This window comes from Melanerpes formicivorus, unplaced genomic scaffold, assembly GCF_026170545.1.
Source record: "Melanerpes formicivorus ecotype bairdi unplaced genomic scaffold, bMelFor1.0.p_v2 SCAF_7, whole genome shotgun sequence".
NCBI lineage: Eukaryota > Metazoa > Chordata > Aves > Piciformes > Picidae > Melanerpes > Melanerpes formicivorus.
This window is the reverse complement of record NW_027142359.1, coordinates 28,663,522-28,686,665: the sequence shown is the minus strand read 5'-3', so window position 1 is coordinate 28,686,665 and position 23,144 is coordinate 28,663,522. Positions and strand designations below refer to the sequence as shown.

The 23,144-nt window shown below is 49.9% G+C and overlaps 2 protein-coding genes across 2 annotated transcripts; one reads left to right on the top strand and one right to left on the bottom strand.

The window, feature by feature from the left end:
* The first annotated feature begins 111 nt into the window (after nucleotides 1–111).
* Nucleotides 112–16,538, top strand: LOC137442641 (vitamin D3 hydroxylase-associated protein-like). The gene is made up of 15 exons (XM_068141639.1): nucleotides 112–432; nucleotides 1,778–1,891; nucleotides 3,854–3,997; nucleotides 5,189–5,322; nucleotides 5,712–5,918; nucleotides 7,363–7,403; nucleotides 8,265–8,389; nucleotides 8,997–9,122; nucleotides 10,981–11,078; nucleotides 11,250–11,349; nucleotides 12,754–12,797; nucleotides 13,808–13,847; nucleotides 14,553–14,661; nucleotides 15,001–15,146; nucleotides 15,784–16,538. The coding sequence occupies exons 1-15, from the start codon at nucleotides 223–225 to the stop codon at nucleotides 15,907–15,909; spliced, it is 1,764 nt and encodes a 587-aa protein (XP_067997740.1). The 5' UTR covers nucleotides 112–222; the 3' UTR covers nucleotides 15,910–16,538.
* A 1,311-nt stretch (nucleotides 16,539–17,849) lies between these two features.
* NSUN4 (NOP2/Sun RNA methyltransferase 4) lies at nucleotides 17,850–22,823 on the bottom strand. The gene is made up of 6 exons (XM_068141640.1): nucleotides 22,691–22,823; nucleotides 21,828–22,246; nucleotides 21,517–21,671; nucleotides 21,212–21,366; nucleotides 19,627–19,751; nucleotides 17,850–18,291 (listed from the first exon to the last, which is right to left on the bottom strand). Exons 1-6 carry the CDS (start codon nucleotides 22,799–22,801, stop codon nucleotides 18,018–18,020), a joined length of 1,239 nt encoding a protein of 412 aa, XP_067997741.1. The 5' UTR covers nucleotides 22,802–22,823; the 3' UTR covers nucleotides 17,850–18,017.
* Nucleotides 22,824–23,144: the final 321 nt, after the last annotated feature.

The window sequence follows — 23,144 nt, the reverse complement described above, 5'->3', positions numbered from 1 at the left end:
CGTGCCAAGGTTCACTGGCCAAATGTCACCTTTTGCATTTCCCAATCAATCATTCTCCACTGAGGGCAGCCTTGCAGGGCTCAGCTTTGGACTTAGACACTATTTGCTGACCCAGGTCGATGGTGCTGGGAGGAGGCACAGGTCTGGAGAGTCAGGGAAAGTCATCTTCTCCTGCCTTGCTTTTCTTTCTCACTCCATCCCTGGAGATCAGAAAGCCACATTATGGTCCAGCAACAGCTAAAACAGCTCCTGCTAGAGAGAGAGGTGGATCCTTCTGCTGTCCTAGTCTTGCTCTGTGGCTCAGCAGCAGCTGTGGTGGTCTGGAAATGGCTGGGCAAAAGGCAAATGGAGAAGAAAATGGAAGAGGCTAGGAGGACCCGGGATGAAGGTGTGAAGAAAATGGCAAAGATTGTCCAGCAGTTCAGGGAGCAGGTAACCCATCCTTCTGGGGGGGGGTCTGAGTTCCACCAAGGTGTCTGCTGATTGTTCTTCAGCTCTTCTTTCCAAATCACACCTCCATAGCTTTTGTAACGAGGAGTCTGGGGGAGGTGTACCAGCAACCTTCCACAAGAGGGAAGTGTGCCTTGGGAGGAAAGGAGATCACTGTTCTCCTCAAGCTGGCTGAGACATGGTGGGAGGCCATAGCCAGGGAAGTGTGAATGACTCACACAGGTCATGAAGCACTAGTCCTGCATTGATCCAAAAGTTCTTTGGAGATCTAGAAGTATCTGTTGCCTCTATAGGTAGAAACAAGAAAGATTTTCCCCTCTTTCTAATATTGTTTACACATCTGTCACCCCTGTACCTTTGTCTTTAAAACCTGGCTTCTGGATAGCTCTTGGAGAGCCTTCAAAAGAGTTTTCACTAGCTTTCCCAGCAAGTGAGACCACCTGGCCCAGCAGGCTTCTCAGAAGATGCTTGGCCTAACTTAACAATAATGAAACACAAGGCATTCAGTGTCCCCTGAAAACAACAAGGACACAGCTTAAGGATGAACAAGGCAAGCACCAAACCAGCATGGATGTGGTCCCAAATTCCTACTGCACCACTGCTTTCTAACCACCTTTACTTCCTGCTCCTTTGCTTCTGAGTAGGTAATGGTTAAACCAGCTCATGTTTACACAGGTAATGTGCCTGGAGATAAAGCATATCAGCTCCATGGGATATGTATCTGTACAACCTTTTTTTCCCTTAAATATATATACATAAACATGATAGGAAACCTTAACAGAAGCTGGTGGCACTGAGAAGTATCAATTGTCTTCATGTGAGCAGACCTTACTCTCCCATGAGTCTCTACAGAGTTCTTTGCAGTTTGCTGGGCTACAGCTGTTAGATGTTTGTCCTCACACCAGGCTGATCCACACTGCCTGTAGCTGTTCTGAGAGGTGAGGGACCAGCCTGAGATTTGTGTGCAAGGACTTTGGTGCCTTCTGCCCAGGCTGGTGTTTGCTCAGCAGAGATTACCTCTTGGTAGACTTATCCACTGATTCACCCTGTAGTGCCAGAGGGAAGGCTCTCTTACAAGGCCTCCTCTGCAGTGGATTCATGAAGCTCTTCTACACCTTCAGAGGCAGGTGGGCTCCTGTTTTTGCATCATGTTCCTGACATCCAAATTCAGGATGAAACACTCAGCAGCTCAAGGTCTGAATCTTCACATGCAGGGTTTGCCTTTCCAGCAAACTCTGTTGATAATGTTGGCAGAGCTTAAGAGACCCTCTGAGCCAAAGGATAACTGGAGCTGCTGTTCTGGCATCCCCTTCACCTTCCCTTGCAGATCCCCAGTGTCCAGAGAGATGCTATCCTGTCCCTGCCCCTGCTGGAACTCACTGAGAGATTGCAGGAAGGGTCTCTGTCCCCCAGGACTGTCCTCTACACCTACATAGAGAAGGTGAGTGCCTTTTTGCAGTGTGGTGGGCAAATCACTTATGCTCTCCGTGCCATGGTGTGTGGTGGACTGCTCACTGACTGATTCCAGCCTGATGGGCCAGAAGTTTTTCACCTAGCTTGTAGTTCACATCCTTAGTGCTACAAGGCTCGTGGGGATGCACTGTCAAAGGCCTTGCTGTGTTCAAGGAGAAAGACATCTACTGTTTCTCCTCCTCCACAGAGCCAGTCATGGCAACTTGGGGGGCAGTCAGGATGGCCAGGCAGAACATGCCCTTGCTAAATTAGCCTTAAGTGGTTGTTGCCCATCACTTGGTATTTCATATGCCTGGAATGCCTTCCATAGTGTTACTGCCTAATTTTCCTGGGGACTGAAGTGTGGTGGCTGAGGATGCTTGGTGGAGCTGGTGATGATGACACTTCTTTAGTGTATCAGATATCAGGAGAAAGATACAAAGAGGCAAAGAGGCAAGTCTGTCTCCTGGGGTCTGATGGGTCTGATCAATCACTGGGCAGATCTTTGAGATGGCTTGAGTTGGAATGCTCTGGGAATGGGGTTAGAATCAAATAGGAATAGAAATGGAAATGGAATAGAATAGGAATAGGATAGGAATAAGAATAGAATAGGAATAGGAATAGAATAGAGACAGACATGGAAATAGAATAGGAATGGAAATAGAATAGGAATAGAATGGAATAGAACAGAATAGAATAGGAATAGAAATGGAAATTGAATAGCATAGGAATAGGAATAGGATAGGAATAGGAATGGAATAGGAATAGGAATAGGAGTAGGAATAGGAGTAGGAATACGAATAGAGACAGACGTGGAAATAGAGACAGACATGGAAATAGAATAGGAATAGAATGGAATGGAAGAGAATAGAATAGGAATAGAACTAGAATAGAATAGAATAGAATAGAATATGAAATAGAATATGAAATAGAATAGAATAGAATAGAATAGAATAGAATAGAATAGAATAGAATAGAATAGAATAGAATAGAATAGAATAGAAATGGAAATGGAAATGGAAATGGAAATGGAAATGGAATAGGATAGGAATAAGAATAGAATAGGAATAGGAATAGAATAGAGACAGACATGGAAATAGAATAGGAATGGAAATAGAATAGGAATAGAATTGAATAGAACAGAATAGAATAGGAATAGAAATGGAAATGGAATAGCATAGGAATAGGATAGGAATAGGAATGGAATAGGAATAGGAGTAGGAATAGGAATAGAGACAGACGTGGAAGTAGAGACAGACATGGAAATAGAATAGGAATAGAATGGAATGGAACAGAATAGAATAGGAATAGAACTAGAACTAGAATAGAATAGAATATGAAATAGAAATAGAAGATAATAGGAATAGAATAGAATAGAATAGAATAGAATAGAATAGAATAGAATAGAATAGAATAGAATAGAATAGAATAGAAATGGAAATGGAATAGAATAGGAATAGGAATAGGAATAGGAATAGGAATAGGAATAGGAATAGGAGTAGGAATAGAGACAGACGTGGAAATAGAGACAGACATGGAAATAGAATAGGAATAGAATGGAATGGAACAGAATAGAATAGAACTAGAACTAGAATAGAATAGAATATGAAATAGAAATAGAAATAGAAATAGAAATAGAAATAGAAATAGAAATAGAAATAGAAATAGAAATAGAAATAGAAATAGAAGATAATAGGAATAGAATAGAATAGGAATAGAAATGGAAATAGAGACAGAAATGGAAATAGAATAGGAATAGAAATAGAATGGAATAGAATAGGAATAGAACTAGAACCAGAACCGGAATGGAATGGAGTAGAATAGAATAGAATAGAATAGACCAGGTTGGAAGAGCCACTGGTTCTTGCTTTGAAGATGTAGGTAGCCCCTGAATGCAGCTGTGTAATGGAGCTCTTCTCAACTAATACCTATTCCCCCATGTGTCTGAAAGGCCCTGGAAGCGACCTGGCAAACAAACTGCGTGCGACATTTTATCCCAGAGTGTGAGGAGCAGCTCCAGAGAATAGAGCAGCAGAAGGAGAAAGGGCTGCTCTATGGCATCCCTGTCAGCATCAAGGATCACATCGGCCACAAGGTGCCATCAGGAGCTGGGCTGGGTACTGACGTGGGACACAGAAAATGGGGAGGGGCCCAATCCCCCTCCCTGCTTACACTATGGGAAGCCTGGATGGGTCAGAGGCTATGGCCCTGCATCTCATTGCAGCTCAAACCCTGGCATTTAGAAGCCACCATCCACCAAACAACAGGGACTGAACACTTACACACCCAAATGATTTCCCCTCTGTGAGGCAGCACGAGTTGGGCTATATGACCATTTAAACTGTAACTCAGGCCTCTGCTCTGAGGTTTGTAGTATCAGGGGTAAGAACATGACTCAGCTTCTAGAAAGTCATTTGTAGCAGGAACTGTTAACCTCAAATCCCTGTTGTGCTGTAGAATAGAACAGAATAGAATTAACCAGGTTGGAAAAGACCTTTGAGATCAAGTCCAGCCTGTCACCCAACACCATCTAATCAACTAAACCATGGCACCAAGTGCCTCATCCAGTCTTAAACACCTCCAGTGATGGTGACTCCACCACCTCCATGGGCAGCCCATTCCAATGGCCAATCACTCTTCCTGGGAAGAACTTCTTCCTAACATCCAGTCTAAACCTCCCCTGGTGTAGCTTGAGACTGTGTCCTCTTGTTCTGGTGCTGGTTGCCTGGGAGAAGAGACCAACCCCCACCGGGCTACAACTGCCCCATAGCCAAGGGCCTGTGCATCAGATGCACCAGGGATGCCCTCAGGGACAAGCCCTTGTGAGGGCTGATCACACACTCCTGAACTGACTTTGTTAGGCAGTCTCCTCCATGTTTACTTACCAACACTGTTAAGAGTGCTCTAAGCCCAAAGCAAGTCCCAAACACCAAGGCTGCCTGAAAAGGACCACACTGTGTTTGCCTGAAATGTGTATTTTCTCCTTGAATGGATGAACATAGACAGCAGGACACCTGGCTTGATCCTGAGCTATCTGTGGAGTTGCATCTGGGTCAGGGGAGAGAAATAGCCTAGAAATGAGCAAGGGCAGCTTCGGCAGAAGCTTTAACTCTGAATTCTTGGCAGCCCTCTGTCAAGGGTTAAAGGAGGGAGAGTACTTGCCCCTTCATAAAGAGCTTGCAAAAGGGCTCCCAAAGATCTCCCAAAAAGGGGGCACCAAATCATCCTTCCAAAAGGGCAGGGCAGCTGCACTGACTGTGCCCATTGTCACTTTTCCTCTCCGCAGGGGCATCTGTTGACCTGTGGGCTCGTGCAATGCCTGGGCGCTCCAGCGCAGGATGACAGCGTCCTGGTCAAGGTTCTGAAGAAACAGGGAGCCATCCCATTTGCAATGACCAACGTGCCACAATCCCTCTTCTGGTAACATATGCCACCAGAAAAGCTTCCTCTGGCTCTGCTCCTGAAGTTAAACCCCAGCCTGCAGGTCCTGAGATGGGATTCTTCATTCCTGTCTCCTGAGATGGTGCCTGGATGAGTGCCTCTTCCATCAGCTGCCAACAATCTCAGCTCAGCTGAATACAGATTTAAGATAAGATTAAGAGGGGAAAAGGCCACAAACACTGCCAAGATAAGAGAAATCAAGTGCACTTGTACATGGGAGGGAGAGCAGAGGCTCATGGGAATGAGCGCTGTCCTGAGGGATTTACAGGAAGGCAGGATGTGCCACATAAGCTCACTGCAAGGGAGAGCCAACAAGCTCCAGGCATTAGACATTAGATCACCCACTTGTCTGGTTTTCTTCTCCCCAGCTATGACTGCAGCAATCCCATCTTTGGCAAGACCCTGCACCCCCTCAACCACCAGAAGAGCAGCGGGGGCTCCTCAGGAGGAGAGGGAGCTCTGATCGCAGCAGGAGGCTCCATTCTGGGCATTGGCTCAGACTCCGGTGGCAGCATCCGGTTGCCATCCAGCTTCTGTGGGCTTTGTGGGCTCAAACCCACAGCCCAAAGGCTCAGGTAGGTGCTGGGGTCTGCCTTTGCCACTCTGCAAAGGAGCCTGCCAAGTATCAAACTCAGCAGAAAGGGCAAGGTTCTCAGTGAGTACCTGGGGGGAAAAGAGAGGATAGCTCCTCAAAGGCTGGCTTGCTGTGCTGATCTCCCAAGAGGCAGTGTTGTTAGGATTTGTGGGGAAGTGGCCATGTTTTCCTTGTAAATGTGGCCTGGAGTTAAAAGGGAAAGAGGTCTAAGGTGGTTACATTATGCCAAAATGGAACAAACATTACTTGGTTTGGTTTGGTTTAGTTTTCATTTTGACCAAAATTTCATTCCTTCTGGCTCGGTTCCTGAAGCAAAAACCTCACTGTGCTATTCAAAGGCATCAGGAGTATCTCATCAATATCTTTATTGATGATCTGGATGAGGGGATTGAGTCAGTCATCAGTAAATTTGCAGATGACACCAAGCTGGAAGCAGGTGTTGATCTGTTAGAGGGTAGAAGGGCTCTCCAGAGGGACCTTGACAAGCTGGCTGGACAGATGGGCAGAGTGCCATGGTTGAGTTGATCAGATGGTGTTGGGTGATAGGTTGGACCCGATGGTCTCAAAGGTCTTTTCCAACCTGGTTTATTCTGTTCTATTCTATGATGGCATTCAACAAGTCCAAGTGCTGGATGCTGCACTTTGGCCACAACAAGCCCATGCAGCACTACAGGCTGGGGGCAGAGAGGCTGGAGAGCAGCCAGGCAGAAAGGAACCTGGGGGGTACTGATTGACAGCTGGCTGAACATGAGCCAGCGGTGTGCCCAGGTGGCCAAGAAGGCCAATGGCATCCTGGCCTGGATCAGGAATAGTGTGGCAGGGAAGTCATTCTGCCCCTGCACTCAGAACTGGTTAAGCCACACCTTGAGTCCTGTGTCCAGGTCTGGGCCCCTCAATTTAAGAAGGACATTGAGACTCTTGAATGTGTCCAGAGAAGGGCAATGAGGCTGGGGAGAGGTCTTGAGCACAGCCCTGTAAGAAGAGGCTGAGAGAGCTGGGATTGTTTAGCCTGGAGAAGAGGAGGCTCAGGGGAGACCTTATTGCTCTCTACAACTACCTGAAGGGAGGTTGTTGCCAGGAGGGAGTTGGTCTCTTCTCCCAGGCAACCAACACCAGAACAAGAGGACACAGTCTCAAGCTGTGCCAGGGGAAGTTTAGGCTTGAGGTGAGGAGAAAGTTCTTCACAGAAAGAGTTGTTAGCCATTGGAATGTGCTGCCCAGGGAGGTGGTGGAGTCACTGTCCCTGGAGGTGTTCAAGAGGGGATTGGATGTGGCACTTGGTGCCATGGTTTAGTAGTCATGAAGTCTTGGGTGACAGTTTGGACTTGATGATCCTCGAGGTCTCCTCCCACTTTACTGATTCTGTGATTCTATTCTATGATCATTACTGAGATGCCAATATACTTCTTTTTCTTTTCCCACAGCTTGTCTGGAGTGGGTGGCCCAATCAATGGGATCCTGGCAGGTATATGAATTTTTAATTGCATTTCTCTAGATGCTGTGAAAAGTCCTATGTCCTCCTCTAGGCCTAAGACCACCAAGATACATCTGGAGTCCCTCTGAATTATCCCACCTCACTGTCTGATCATCTCTTGCAGCCAGCATGGCTGTGCAGGAGGATAACCCAGTGATTACAGAATAGAGAATTAACCAGGTTGGAAAAGACCTTCAAGATCATTGAGTCCAAACTATCATCCAACACCATCTAATCAACTAAACCATGGCACCAAGTGCCTCATCCAGTCTCTTTTTAAACACTTCCAGGGATGGTGACTCCACCACCTCCCTGGGCAGCACATTCCAATGGCCAATCTCTCTTTCTGGGAAGAACTTCCTAACATGCAGCCTAAACCTCCCCTGGAGCAGCTTGAGACTGTGTCCTCTTGTTCTGGTGCTGGTTGCCTGGGAGAAGAGACCAACCCCCACCTGGCTACAACCTCCCTTCAGGTAGTTGTAGACAGCAATAAGGTCTCCCCTGAGCCTCCTCTTCTCCAGGCTAAGCAACCCCAGCTCCCTCAGCCTCTCCTCATGGGGCTGTGCTCCAGACTTCTCCCCAGCTTTGTTGCCCTTCTGTGGACACGTTCAAGTGTCTCAATGTTCTTCTTAAACTGAGGGGCCCAGAACTGGACACAGGACTCAATGTGTGGCCTAATCAGTGATGAGTACAGGGGCAAGAATGACTTGCCTGCTCCTGCTGGCCACACTATTCCTGATGCAGGCCAGGAAGCCGTTAGCCCTCTTGGCCAGCTGGGCACACTGCTGGCTCATGTTCATGTTTGATGCACACATTTTCTCAGTGTAGACATTTGCTCTCATCCCACTCCAGTTCCTTGTGCTCTGGGTCCCATGGCAAGAGATGTGGACAGCCTGGCCCTGTGCATGAAGGCATTGCTCTGCCAGGAGATGTTCCAGCTGGACCCCACTGTGCCTCCCATGCCCTTCAATGAGGAGGTGAGTCCTTAAGGCAGTAAGCCCTGGCTCTTTTAAGGGTGCTTCATGCTCAACACACATGTTTTATAGGGGTCCAATTATCTTTACAGTAGTGCTGCTTTCCAGTAACTTGTTAACTCTCTTTGAGGTCGTAATTTGTAAGTCTTAGATAAAAAAATAGGTTAGTAAGTAGATGTCCTTTCTGCCTTCCCAGCTGGCATGTAGTTTATCAGATGGAGAGGCCCCAGAAAAGAGTGAGGAGGAAGGCAACACCAGGAGCAAAAAGCTGGAGGTTTTAAAGGGAAGATGAGACAGGATCAGCAACTCCTGAAGCAAACTCCTGACAATTCATTCTTTTCCTCTTGCAGCAGATGAACTTCAGGAGTTTTTTCCTACTTCCATCTTTAGCAGCAATGGTTGAATCTGTCTGAAGGGAGGGATGAGAGGGAGGCTGGAGAAAAAGGCAAGGGTGAACATCTGGAAAGGGCAACCTATAAACAGCAAGCCAGAAAATCACTTCTCTCCTACTATCTGGAGCTTTTGTTCCCTTCCACACTGGGCTTCAGGGTGGGGACAGTCCTGCTCCCAGCAGGGTTAGAAATGCTTCAGTGGTGGCTCTTTGCTGCAGGTGTACTCCAGCTCTGCTCCCCTGCGGGTCGGGTACTATGACACGGATGGCTACTTCCCGCTGCCCCCCTGCATGCGGCGGGCAGTGCAGGAAACCAGGCTGGCTCTGCAGGCAGCTGGGCACGAGGTGAGCACGACCACCCCATGCTCTTCTCCCCCTGGGCATCCCCAGCTTTGCCCCTTGCTGCTGAAATCACCCTTCAGAAACCAGGCACAGCCCCCAAGCCCAGCTGTGGGCTAAAAGAGCTGCCAGAGATGAGGGATTAAGTTACTGCAGCCACGCACACATTGCAGGCACTCTGCCTACCCCGGCTAGCAGTGCAAGTCCTGGGGAAACAGCACAAGCAATTAGCAAGCTGTTACCTTTTTAAGCTGTACTCAGAACTGGGGTGGATGCACCTCACCTTCTGTGTTCAGTTTGGGGCCACTCACTACAAGAAAGACATGAGGGGCCAGAGTGTATCAAAAGAAGGACAACAAAACTGTGAGGGGTCTAGAGAAGAGGTCTTACAAAGAGTGGCTGAGAGAACTGGGGTTATTTAGCCTGGAGAAAGGGAGGCTCAGGGCAGACCTACTTGCTCTCTACAACTACCTGAAAGAAAGTTGTAGTGAGCAGGGTGTTGGTCTCTCCTCCCAAGTAACGAGTGATAGGACAAGAAGTGACCTCAGGTTGCACCAGGAATGGAATGGAATGGAATGGAATGGAATGGAATGGAATGGAATGGAATGGAATGGAATAGAATAGAATAGAATAGAATAGAATAGAATAGAATAGAATAGAATAGAATAGAATAGAATAGAATAGAATAGAATAGAATAGAATAGAATAGAATAGAATAGGTTGGAAAAGACCTTTGAGATCATCAAGTCCAACCTACCACCCAACACCATCTAATCAACTAAACCATGGCACCAAGCACCCCATCCAGTCTCTTCCTAAACACCTCCAGTGATGGTGACTCCACCACCTCCCTGGGCAGCACATTCCAATGGCCAGTCACTCTTTCTGGGAAGAATTTCTTCCTAACCTCCAGCCTAAACCTCCCCTGGTGCAGCTTGAGACTGTGTCCTCTTGTTCTGGTGCTGGTTGCCAGTTGTTGGTTGCTGTTCAAACTGGACATTAAGAAAAAAATGTCTTCATCAAAAGGGTTGTAACTGGCTGCCCAGGAAAGCAGTAGAGCCACTGGCCCTGGAAATACTTAAAAGACACCTAGCTGTGGTGCTTATGATGGAGTTTAGTGATGGACTTAGCAGTGCTGGGTGAATGGTTGGATTTGTCCTTAAAGTGTTGTGGTTTTTCTTCCAACATAATCAATTCTGTGATTCAAGGAGGCCAGGGGTGTGACAAATCCATCTCTGACCTGGTGACTGTGGTTTACACCAGACAGCAGCATGATAAAACGCTGCAAATGACTCTGGAAGGTTGTTCTGGCATTTTCTAGGTCTGTTGTTCCCTGGTGCCATGGTCTAGCAGGCATGAGGTCTTGGGTGACAGGTTGGACTTGATGATCTTTGAGGTCTTTTCCAACTATGATTCTATGATAGAAGGGCTTTTACAGGTGTTTTGCCCCTTCCTCCCCAATGTCCATGCAGACTTCCATCCTTCCTGAACCACTGTGGGAACTGGGGTGGCACCTGTGGACATGTGCTAGGGGTGCTTTTCATAGCAAAGTGAATCCATGTCTGAGCAGGTGTCAATTCTGCTGGCACGGGTGGGAATCTCATGCAGTTTCTGGCCCAGGGACTGCTTGGAGCAGGATGGAAGAGGAAACAGCTTTGGAGAGATCTCAGAGCTGAGCCAAACAGCACTTGGGGAGGAATAATCAAAGGGAGAGATGCCTGGGCTGGTAAAGAATTGAGCTGTGGGCTCTGTTGGAATGTGGAGCCAAGGGTGGTGCTGCTCTGTCTTTGAGGTGTAGCCACAGTTGAGCCCTGGAAATCGTTCACATCCCCAGGCTGCCGAATAATCTTGTGTTCTGGTGCAGCTGGTTCCTTTTTCTCCACCTCGGATCAACTATGTCGTGAACGAGCTGTTTTTGAAGACCTTTTTTGCCGATGGAGGCCGGGCTTGGTTGGATGTGTTGTAAGTAGGAGCCCCCTAGCAGGAGCGCTGTGAAACACCACCATCCCCATACCCACCAGCACAACACAAAACAAGCTCACCTCTCCCCCCACAAAGAAGAGATACTGAGGTTTCTGAGGAAGGGCAAACAGCTTCTCTGGCTTTGATTCCCCTTCTCTTCTCATCTTTCAGCAAAGGAGATACTACAGATCCGTGTGTGAAACCACAGGTGAATTACTGCAGGATCCCAAGGCTGGGGAAGAAGCTGCTGGCTCTGATTCTTAAGCCTCTGGTGAGTCCCTGGCCTCAGGCTCAAAGCAGAGTGATGTCAGCAAGGCTGTGCACTGCCTGAAACTCTAATGGCTGTACTGAGAGACACTTTTAACTAGAAAGGCTGGAATTTCAGGCCCAGACACATGCTATCACTTTGGAAAGTCTGTTCTAGACCCCTGCTGGGATTTGTCCAGCACAAAGGGAAATGAGAGAAGGATCAGACAAAAGCTGGAAGAGATTCATGCAGAGCCCATAGCAAGTGGTCCTTCATATGCTAAACCTAGCAGTGCCCAATTTCCTACAGATTCAGACACTGGGGTTACTGCAGCAGAGGGACTTCAGGTTGAAGCTCTACCACTGTGCAGGAGGCTTCCCAAAGATCACACCTGCGTGAGAATTCCTGGTGATTAGTAAAGGCTGGTCCCCACTGTACCCCTTTCCCCAACTGAGCATCCTTGTTTAGGGCTCCTCTCCACCATCATCTGCTCTGCCCTGGTGGGACCTCATCTTGAGCACTGCATTCAGTTTTGGGCTCCCCAGTTTAAGAGGGACAGAGACCTGCTGGAGGGGGTCCAGGGAAAGGCAACCATTAGGGGACTGGAGCACTGCCTTATGAGGAGAGGCTGAGGGACCTGGGGCTTTTTAGTCTGGAAAAGAGAAGACTGAGAGGGGATTTAATAAATGTTTATAAGCATCTGAGGGCTGGGGGTCAGAAGGGAGGGGACAGGCTCTGCTCACTTCCTCCCTGTGATAGGACAAGGAGCAATGGATGTAAGCTGCAGCACAGGAGGTTCCACCTCAACACAAAGGGGAACTTCTTTACTGTAAGGGTCACAGAGCACTGGAACAGGCTCCCCAGAGAGGTTGTGGAGTCTCCTTCTCTGGAGACTTTCAAGGCCCATCTAGATGCATTCCTCTGTGACCTGAGCTAGATTGTATGGCCCTGCTCTGGCAGGGGAGTTGGACTTGATGATCTCCTGGGGTCTCTTCCAATCCCTGACATTCTGTGATCCTCCATTTCCTCTGCTTCTCTGTCCAGGTGAGTTGTTCTCAGCTGACAGGATCAAAAAGGTAGCAACAAGTGAGAGGCAATCAAATCACTTCTAGAGGTCTTGTTTCTCTGTGATACCAAGCTAAAACCATGTTTGATTTATCAAAACTAATGGAAGGCAAGACAGTTCAGGTCAGTGCATTCTTCCACGTGCTGGAAATGCTGGGGTGTGAGAAACTAACAGGGAACCAACAGCCAGGAGTTGGAAGCAAAGTAAATTCAGAATGGTGGGGAATGTTTTTAATCATCACCATCCCTCACCTTCAGTGCAGCATCCCTTGAGACACAAGGCAGGACAGGACCAGGGGTTTCCTGGGATAAGTTACTGCAGCCCTGCATCATGTGCCTAACAGGAACCTTTTGCCTCCCCAGTTTCCCCGCATGGCCGAATACCTGAGCGCCTTGGCTGGAATGAGGTAAGATGGAATCAACACCTCCAAGTGTCCATGGTGAGGAGGTCTGCATTCACAACAGGCTCTGATCTGCTCTCTGCAGAGGCTGTCCTACCACCTTGGATGTGGCTTCAGCCTTCAGGAAAGCAGCTAGTTCTGGGCCCCTCAGTTTAGGAAAGAGGTTGAGTTGCTGGAAGGTGTCCAGGGAAGGGCAACAAAGCTGGGGAGGGGCTTGGAGCACAGCCCTGTGAGGAGAGGCTGAGGGAGCTGGGGTTGCTTAACCTGGAGAAGAGGAGTCTCAAAGGAGACCTTATTGCCATCTACAACTACCTGAAGGGAGGCTGTAGCCCGGTGGTGTTGGTCTCTTCTCCCAGGCAAGCAGCACCAGAACAAGAGGACACAGTCTCAAGCTGCACCAGGGGAGGTTTAGGCTGGATGTTAGGAAGATCTTCACAGAAAGAGAGATTGGCCATTGGAATGTGCTGCCCAGGGTGGTGGTGGAGTCACCATCACTGGAGACGTTTAGGAAGAGCCTGGATGAGGCACTTGGTGCCATGGTTTAGTTGATTAGATGGTGTTGGGTGATAGGTTGGACTCAATGATCTCAAAGGTCTTTTCCAACCTGGTTTATTCTGTTCTGTTCTATTCTTATTCTTACTCTTATTCTTATTTCTTCTTGAAGGTCTTTTCCAACCTGGTTAATTCTATTCTATTCTATTGTAGTCTTATTCTATTCTATCTTCCCTGTATTGCACTGCCTCTAGTGTTGTCGTGAAAGGACTGAGTGACGTAGATGGATAAGGTCATAAAGGAAGCCTGTGGTGGATGAGCACTAAATCCAACCCCACAGGAGAAACCTTCTACCACTCCTAGACATTTGGTGCTTGGCCAAATGCCAAAGGAAACTTCAAACAAACTGTGAAAGGTGTCTTAGGTCACTGCTAAAAGCATGGCATCTTATCAACCTGCAGGATTACTTAGCAATTCCTCCTCCTCTTCAGGTTTAAAAATGTTGCTATGATTTCCATCTGCAGGTCACTGAAGGAGATGTGGGATCACAACCATCAGATAGAGGTATGTTTCAAGGACTTTTTCACTCCAGTATTATGCTAAAAGTTGAGGGGTTTATGGCAAGTGTCAGGTTGGAAGGTCCTAAGTTAGGAAAGGTGCTGTGCTAGGGAGGAGACTGGACAGAGACTCAGAAGAGAGGTAAGAATGGAGTATCACAGTATCACAGTATAACTAAGGTTGGAAAGGACCTCGAGGATCATCGAGTCCAACCTATCAACACAGACCTCATGACTAGACCATGGCACCAAGTGCCACATCCAATCTCCTCTTGAACACCTCCAGGGACAGTGACTCCACCACCTCCCTGGGCAGCACATTCCAATGACGAGCAACTCGCTCGGTGAAGAACTTTCTCCTCACCTCGAGCCTAAACCTCCCCTGGCACAGCTTGAGACTGTAGATGGGCTTTTGAGTCAGCCTAACCAGGACTTTATTGGTTACCCACTTTGCTCAAGCCCAAATGCCCACATTCAACAATCTCAGCACGATGAAGGCTACACTGGGAGTGGGAAGGAGCCTTCCCAGCACCTGGCCACAATCTGGCCTTGTGCTGTACAGGCAGATGCCCGCTCCCCTGCCTTTTCTCTTGAGCACAGCTGCTTGCTGCTGCTTCCTTAGCCATGCTAGAACCTGGTGTACACCCTGGAGAAGCCAAGATGCTCCAGATATCTACATGGCCTCCACATCATCTCCTCTTTGCTCCCCAAGGCGTACCGCGCTGAATTCATCACCCGGTGGCAGGAACTGCAGCTGGACGTTATGCTGTGCCCTGTCCTGGGGCCTGCCTTGACCACAGGATACCCTGCAAAACTCCTCAGTAAGTGGGTCTGGGAGCTTCCTGGGAGGGTAGAGGACCACAGTGGTTGAGACTGGACAGAAACATCCACTACTGTGAAGCTTCACAGCCCACCTAGCATTTTATGGGCACTAGGAAATCACTACCACGAAGGTACGTGAGCAGAGTCAAACACGGGCTATGTGATCTGGTGGCACTTGTTTCTTGCAGAACTTGGGCCTGCAGATGACCAGCCCTGTGCAATCTTTCCTCCTCCCAACAGCAGCTTGCTCTCAGGGGCTTTAGTGAATGTGTAATGTGTAACTTCGAAGACAGGAGGCTGTAGCTACCTACCTACCTTCTTTGTTCTGCTTCTCTCAGCGGCCGTCTCCTCCACAATGCTGTACAACGTCTTGAACTTCCCTGCTGGGGTTGTACCTGTCAGCACAGTGACAGAAGCTGATGAGGAAGAGCTAAAGCTCTACCAGGGATGCTGTGGTGACCCCTGGGACCAAATGCTGAAACAGGTATATGATGTGGAAAGTGGTGGAGCAAGACTGCTGAAGGAGGTTCAAGTCATAGCTTCACTGAAATCAGGGCCTCAGAAGTATCTCCATCAATACGGGCACAGTGCAAAAGATTGCACCTCTTATTTGCATACACCTTGCAACTCCCTTTTATCTCAAGTCCCCCAAAAACACTTAGTTTTGAGGGGATTGGGTTAGCATCCTGAGGCTGAAACCAGAAAGGAGCCATGCAGCAAAGCTTCTTTGAGCAGGTCCTTGCGACAGCCACAGCTGACAGCACTGCACTGCACTTTCCTTCTGCTTTGTGATACCTTCACCAGGCCCAGGCCATCAGTAGAGAATGGATCAGGAATGAGTGTGCTGAAGGAAAAGGCATCTGGCTGCAAGAGAGATCTCAAAGCACAGTTGGGTGGGAATGTCTTGAATGCACTACCCAAGACCTGACAACCATTTCCACCACAAGAACAGCAAGAGCCTTCCTTCTGCCCCAGCACACTAACACTGCTTGAACGGCAGGGCTCAGCCTTCAACCTCCCCTACTCTCTAGAACAAGCCACATGTCTAAACCAAGCTTCCAAAAGCTACTGGAGATCTGAGCCCCCCAGGTAAGCCCTCACCATCTGTGTTCCCACTGCAGGCTGTGGCAGGAGCTGTGGGGCTGCCAGTGGCAGTGCAGTGTGCGGCCTTGCCCTGGCAGGAGGAGCTGTGCCTGCGGTTCATGAAGGAGGTGGAGACCCTCAGCCGTCAGAAGAGAGCAGTGTAGCCTCTACAGTCCCATGCCCTGCAGGACCAGGGGTGAAGCAAAAGGACTTCTCTTTTGCAATCAGATTACAGCAAGCAGGGAAGGAGGAAAGAAAATCCATTTCCTGACACCTCTTCTGTAATTCTTGCCAACGAGCATGAACGCTGGAAGGAAGCAAGATGCCACCCAGAGGGCAGGACTGGCTTAAACTGGGTGTAAGTGATGATTAATCTATGAACTGCAGGTTGGACTTGATGATCTCTGAGGTCTTTTCCAACCTGCTTGATTCTATGATTCCTGGAAGGATGGACATGTAGGGGGGTCACCCTCATGTTCATCTATGTTGCCTCTTGTAGAAGTAAGGTGATGCTGAAAGAAAAGGATTACAAAAGCTCAGTGTTTTGTTGCTGACACTGGTGTAACTTCATATGGATGTAACTATGGGCTGCCCTATAAGGAACAGAGCCATGTCTGCCCTCCCCCTCACTGTATTTTGCTCACAAAAATAAAAATCCAGCTGCTAAGCAACTCATCATAAACTCCAGCAATCCCTCACTGATGGCTAAGCTTGTATGAATCCACTGTTAGTACTTAAAACCATACACTCTCCTTCCCACTGGGCATTCAATGGCATCTACCATCACACCTGCCCTCTCAAACCACAGCTATCCTGTCTGCAAGGGCTGGCAACAGACACTGACCTTCCCACAGCACCATGCTCTTTCCACCACCCAATACCAAGCACCCAAGGCCATTTCCAATGTCACAGCAGAAGCATTCTAAGGGAATCTCCTATTTCAGGACCTCAGGCTATTCTTTCTGAAGGTAGGAGATAAGCAGAGACAAGTGCAATGATGGAGATGGTGAGATTAAGGACATGAAGGCTGAGATCCCTAGATGGTGTTTGTTAACCCAAATTTGCTCATGCAGGATCAAAGCAGTCAGACAGGAGGGATAGAGCAGAGAATCATAGAATCGATAAGGTTGGAAGGGACCTCAAAGATCATCAAATCCAACCTGTCACCCAACACCTCATGACTGCTAAACCATGGCACCAAGTGCCATGTCCAATCCTCTCTTGAACACCTCCAGGGACAGTGACTCCACCACCTCCCTGGGCAGCACATGCCAGTGGCTAACAACTCTCTCTGTGAAGAACTTTCTCCTCACCTCGAGCCTAAACCTCCCCTGGTGCAGTTTGAGACTGTGTCCTCTTGTTCTGGTGCTGGTTTCCTGGGAGAAAAGACCAACCCCCACCTGGCTACAACCTCCCTTCAGGTAGTTAATTATAGACAGCAATAAGGTCTCCTCTGAGCCTCCTCTTCTCCAGGCTAAACAACCCCAGCTCCCTCAGCCTCTCCTTGTAGGGCTGTGCTCGAGGCCTCTCCCCAGCCTCGTTGACCTTCTCTGGACACACTCAGGAGTCTCAATGTTGTTCTTAAACTGAGGGGCCCAGAACTGGACACAGTACTCAAGGTGTGGCCTAACCACACACACACACCCCCTCACGGGAAGCAGAGGGCTGTGAGGGACATCAGCATTCCCAACACAGGGGCACAATGACTTCCCTGCTCCTGCTGGCCACACTATTCTTGATACAGGCCAGGATGCCATTGGCCTTCTTGGCCACCTGGGCACACTACTGGCTCATGTTCAGCCAGCTGTCAAGCAGTACCCCTAGGTCCCCTTCTGCCTGGCTGCTCTCCAGCCACTCTGACCCCAGCCTGTAGCACTGCATGGGGTTGTTGTGACCAAAGTGCAGCACCCAGCACTTGGACTTGTTGAATGCCATCATGTTGGACTCTGCCCATCCATCCAGCTTGTCAAGGTTCCACAGGATCCACACAGGGGCATTTACTCCATCCCAAGACAGATGGATAGATCACTCTTGTAAGACCTTCTTCTCTTTCCTTCATTAAACAGCTCAGTCTCAAGCAGATCAACAGTCAGAAGACTCCACAGCAGGTCTTTCTCATTTATTCTCTGTGTCTGCAGGGGTGGGGGGGGGGAAGCAGCCTTCCTCTGAGACAATTTAAACAGAAAAATAAACACAAAGCAGCAGGTTTTGCTTTCCCTGGGAAACTGAAGGTACTTCCTGGCAGCCAGCAGGCAGGAGGCCGCTGCTCCTTCTAGAGGCGACGCAGCTTGCAGAAATAGATAGGTCCAAAGTTGGCTGTGAGGTGAGGCAGAACAAGCTCCCCCAGCCGGCACTCCGGGAAGAAGGAGAAGGTGTCCTGGAAGAGCGTCCGGAAGTGGCTCAGGTCCTCGACCCGGACACTGATGTCAAACTGGTTTGCTGCGATTTCTACCGCCCTCTCCATCACATACTCGTTCTGCAGCGGGGAGAGGGAGCATGTGGAATACACCAGCTCCCCTCCTGGCTTGGTGGCAAGGATTCCAGCCCTGCAGGCAAGATGAATGTAGAATCATTACGTTGGAAAAGACCTCAAAGATCATCAAGTCCAACCTGTCACCCAACACCTCATGACTACTAAACCATGGCTTCAGTTGCCACGTCCAATCCCTTTTTGAACACCTCCAGGGACAGTGACTCCAACACCTCCCTGGGCAGCACATTCCAATGGCCAATCACTCTTTCTGGGAAGAACTTTCTCCTCACCTCCAGCCTAAACTTCCCCTGGCACAGCTTGAGACTGTGTCCTCTTGTTCTGGTGCTGGCTGCCTGGGAGAAGAGACCAACCCCCATCGGGCTACAACCTGCCTTCAGGTAGCTGTAGACAGCAATAAGGTCTCCTCTGAGCCTCCACTTCTCCAGGCTAAACAATCCCAGCTCCCTCAGCCTCTCCTCACAGGGCTTGTGCTCAAGACCTCTCCCCAGCCTCGTTGCCCTTCTCTGGCCACGTTCAAGAGCCTCAATGTCCCTCTTAAATTGAGGGGCCCAGAACTGGTCACAGTACACAAGGTGTGGCCTAACCCCACACACCCACCATCAGGGGAAGCAGAGGGCTGTGAGGGACATCAGCATTCCCAACAACCACAATTGGAAGCCAGCATCTAACTCACAGGATGGGAGAAAGAAATCTCCTTGAGCTGTACAGGCTCAGCAATCTCACTGTGTCCCTGAAGCTTGAGAACTGTTTTTAGACCAGGGCAATATGGGTTAAATAGATGCTTAGATTAATAAAGTACTTGATGTGGGAGAGATGCTACCGGAGAGCAGCTGGAGGCAGTCATCTACACTCACCTTCAAAGGAATGGGCTAAGAGTATGTACAGTAGAAGAGGCTCTCACAGTTCAGGCAGAGCCATGGGTCTCCCTCTAATCTGCCTCCTTATTGCCCCAGCTCACAGTCAGCCCATTCAAACTTGCCAGCAAAATGGGGTGATGAAGCACCTTCATGCCTTCCTGTGTGCTGGGAGATGAGCACATTTAGGAATCCTCCAGGGCTGACTGCCTGGACCCAGGAGATCATCACACCAAAGGACAATGCTGTACCCATCCTGTGCCTTAGATCCTCCTCCCTACCTCCTATGGCTGCTGCTGGAGACTGGAAGGACATTTGGTTTGACCAAGAACAGCTGCACCTTCTTATGCTTATGGTAATGGCTGAACACATTTGATGTGATGTGTTCAACCACTGCCATTCCAGAAAGCTATTCATACTTTCCATGTTTCCCAGTCAGGGACACGTACAGCACAAAGAGGTTTCATTGCTGGCCACAGAGAGCTGCTGCTGCAACACCAAGAGCACCAAGCCACACCACCAAGTTCACTTACATCAGCAGCTGCAGCTGCAGCATAGGCAACATCTGGCGCTCCTTGGTTCGCACCTTGTGGAAGATGTTGTTCTCATTCTCCATGACAGAGTGCCTGTCTGTTGTACAGGGTACATCCACCAGGACCTGCAGCAGCAGAAGTTCTACAATAGTTCTGAGCCCAGGACATGCCCAGCAAACCTCCCAGAGCAGCCTGCCCCTTGCCCATCTCCTACACCCTTGCTGCACACCAAGCAGCTCTTGGTTCCCTGCCTAGCTGAAGCTGCCTGAGCACAGGTGTGCACCCACACTAGGCTGTAACTCATCTGGCTGCTTTTGTGTTTGGGAATGTGCACACAGACACAGAAAAGGTGGACAACATCACACTCTCATGTGTCCTCATTTAACATTTCAACTCCATCGAGGGGAGCAGGGTGGCTCAGCTTGGTAGAGCATCAGACCCTTAATGGGAAGGTCGTGAGTTCAAGCCTGCAGTGGGCAGTAGTGTCTTCCCTACTCTAGTCATGTGGTCTGTGGTGACAGGTTGGACTCGATGATCTTTGAGGTCTCTTCCAACCTTAGGAATACTGAATATCTGTCTTCCTGGTGGATGTTATTGCAGCACCTACATCCACAACCATGCATGGCCAGACCTCCTGCAAGTGACACCTCCCAGACCAACAATCCCAGGTCCCACAGCTGGAAATGGATGAGGAACAAGAATTGTTTGATCTTCACATTTAACCTCTTCCAGGTGAAGGATTAAAATAGGGGGTTTAAGGGGCATTACACAGGTAAATAAAGATACACTCCAGATGCCCACAGAATAGAATGGAATGGAATGGGATAGGATAGGTTAGGATAGGATAGGATTGGAAAGGAATAGAAATAGACTAGACTAGAAATAGAAATAGAAATAATAGAAATAGAAATAGAAATAGAAATAGAAATAGAAATAGAAATAGAAATAGAAATAGAAGTTACCCAGGTTGGAAAAGACCATTGAGATCAAGTCCAACCTATCATCCAACACTATTTAATCAACTAAACCATGGCACCAAGCACCCCATCCAGTCTCCTCCTAAACACCTCCAATGAGGGTGACTCCACCACCTCCCTGAGCAGTCCATTCCAATGGCCAATCTCTCTTTCTGTGAAGAACAACTTCCTAACATCCAGCCTAAACCTCCCCTGGTGCAGCTTGAGACTGTGTCCTCCTCTTGTTCTGGTGCCTGGGAGAAGAGACCAACCCCCACCTGGCTACAACCTCCCTTCAGGTAGTTGTAGAGAGCAATAAGGTCTCCTCTGAGCCTCCTCTTCTGCAGGCTAAGCAACCCCAGCTCCCTCAGCCTCTCCTCACAGGGCTTGTGCTCCAGACTTCTCCCCAGCCTTGTTGCCCTTCTCTGGACACTTTTCAGCAACTCAACATCTTTCCTAAACTGCACCAGATCCTGCAGGAAGGGTACAGCAGGAGGATATGTTGCTCTAGATTGCTTCTCTCTTTCTCTGCCATTGAAGATTACGGAAAACTACACAATTACACTGCAGGATAAGCTGCTGTCTTCCTCTGAAACAGGAGGAATTTCACCTAGTTGCAAACCACCTACCTTATGGAAAGTGCCACCTTCCACCTGCTGCCAGTCCCTTCCATCATAAGATGTGACACTCACAGTTTCCCTGATTTCCTTGGGAACATAACTCTGGAGAACCTGGCACAGCCTCTTTGTCCGGGAAACGGAAACGTCGTTGGCTGCCAGATGCCCTGAGAGGACACAACAGGCACACTGTGAGCGTCACTTGCAGAAACACACCTCATGCCCAGAAGTGATTACTGATCAGACATCAATGGGCACAGCACACTCTCCCAGCCCCATTTAATCCATGGGGACAAGAAACACCCACCTCCACTTACCACAAAGGCCGGTCTGCAGCAAAGCCAGAGTCTTGCCACCCGGAGCAGCGCAGAGGTCAAGGACGCAGTCACCTGGCTGCACGTTGAGTGCCAGGACAGGCAGGAGAGAGGCTGCATCCAGGAGGTAATAGTCAAGGAGTCCCAGAGTGTCTGGGCTGGAAATCAAGAGTTTGCATGGGTAAAGCAAACAAGTGGAGGGAGAACAGCAGTTAGGAATGAGGATGGGAGCGTAGAGAGGCAGCAAGTGCTCACACACATGCTGCTCCCCTGGACGGCAATGGGAGCAGGCAGTCTGTGCCAGGGATGCTCACCGTGCAGGGCGAAAGCGCGTGATGTCCCCCCTGGGGAAGGTGTAACACTTGATGTTGGAGTAGATGGAGGCACAGTGCGGCGGCGACATCTCTGCCTGTGTCGTTGTCTCCGCCTGCATCCCTGCCCTGCCTTCGCCAGACCCCTCCTGGGACCTCCTTTCCCCTCTCTCCGCTTCTTCCACAGCTGCAACCTGTGCCTTCTGGGGGGCTTCAGAAACAAAATCGGTGGCATTCAGCAGCTCCAGCTCTTGGGTGACATGCTCAGCAGAAGAGAAGTTGTTGATGAGGGCGCCGTACTTCTGCTCACAGAGCAGGCCAATGCGGACAGAGGGCCACAAGTCCTTCAGCTGCAGGCTGTAGTTCGTGTCAAAGTGGTGCAGGGCCAGGCGTGTCGGGGGGATGCGGGGGGCTGTGGCAGCCTTGGGGGAAAAAAGTATCAGAGATATTAAAAGACAAAATACCTCCACAGCCCAGCGTTCCCACTCCCAGCCTCAACGGTTTTCCAAGGAGAATTCAGTGCCACGTTCTGCACTGATGAAAGTCCCCGGGGTCTTTCTGCGGTCCCAGAGAGTGACTGCGCTCCGGGCACCCGAGGACTGCTAGCAGTCAGGGGCTGGGGGCATTGGGAGCGGCTGGGGACCCGAGGCGAGCATGCAAGGAGGTGCCGGGCTGTGTGCAGAGCGGTGTGTGAGGTACGGGGGTGTTACACAGTGCAGCGAGAGCCACGCGGGGGGGAAATGGAGCGACCAGCGGGATCCACAAGGGTTAGCGGGGACAAAAGCGGGGGCGCAGCGCGGTGCGGGCCAGCCCCGGCGGCGGGGTCGGGCGTCCGCAAGGCAGGGACCCGCTCCGGACCCGCTCACCCACTTCTCCTTGTAGCGGTGCCGACGAGGCCCCGGCGCCAGCCCCGGCGGCGGCCCCCGCCGCAGCAGCAGCGCCGCCGCCACCCTCCCGCAGGCGCCCAGCGCCGCCATGACCCCGCGCCGCCGCCGCGCGCCTTCCGGGGCGGGGCCGGCACCAGCACGGGCACCAGCACGGGCACCGCCCCGCCGCCCGGAGCAGCCCCCGCGGAGCTCCGCACCGCCCCCGCCTGGGCGAGTAAACCCGAGTGGGGTTATCGGGGCTTGCGGAACAGCGTGCGGGGACTGGAGAGCCGGCTTTGGGCATCTACGGCTGGAAACCGGAGAGGCTTGCGGCGGGCGGCACACACGCGCGGCTTCCGTGTGCCCCAAGGGGGAGAAAAAAACCCAAAGACCAAACCCAACCAACACCTCCGAAATGAACATGCTCCACATGCCCCAGTAAAGCTCCCTTTCA

Excerpts from the sequence above, each read along its gene's own strand:
- LOC137442641 (XM_068141639.1), top strand. The coding sequence starts at position 223 with ATGGTCCAGCAACAGCTAAAACAGCTCCTGCTAGAGAGAGAGGTGGAT. Across the intron at positions 433-1,777 it reads TCCAGCAGTTCAGGGAGCAG|ATCCCCAGTGTCCAGAGAGA; the intron begins GTAACCCATCCT and ends CTTCCCTTGCAG. Across the intron at positions 5,919-7,362 it reads CCCACAGCCCAAAGGCTCAG|CTTGTCTGGAGTGGGTGGCC; the intron begins GTAGGTGCTGGG and ends CTTTTCCCACAG.
- NSUN4 (XM_068141640.1), bottom strand. The coding sequence starts at position 22,801 with ATGGCGGCGCTGGGCGCCTGCGGGAGGGTGGCGGCGGCGCTGCTGCTG. Across the intron at positions 22,247-22,690 it reads ACCGCTACAAGGAGAAGTGG|GCTGCCACAGCCCCCCGCAT; the intron begins GTGAGCGGGTCC and ends TTTTCCCCCAAG. Across the intron at positions 21,367-21,516 it reads GCTGCAGACCGGCCTTTGTG|GGCATCTGGCAGCCAACGAC; the intron begins GTAAGTGGAGGT and ends GTGTCCTCTCAG.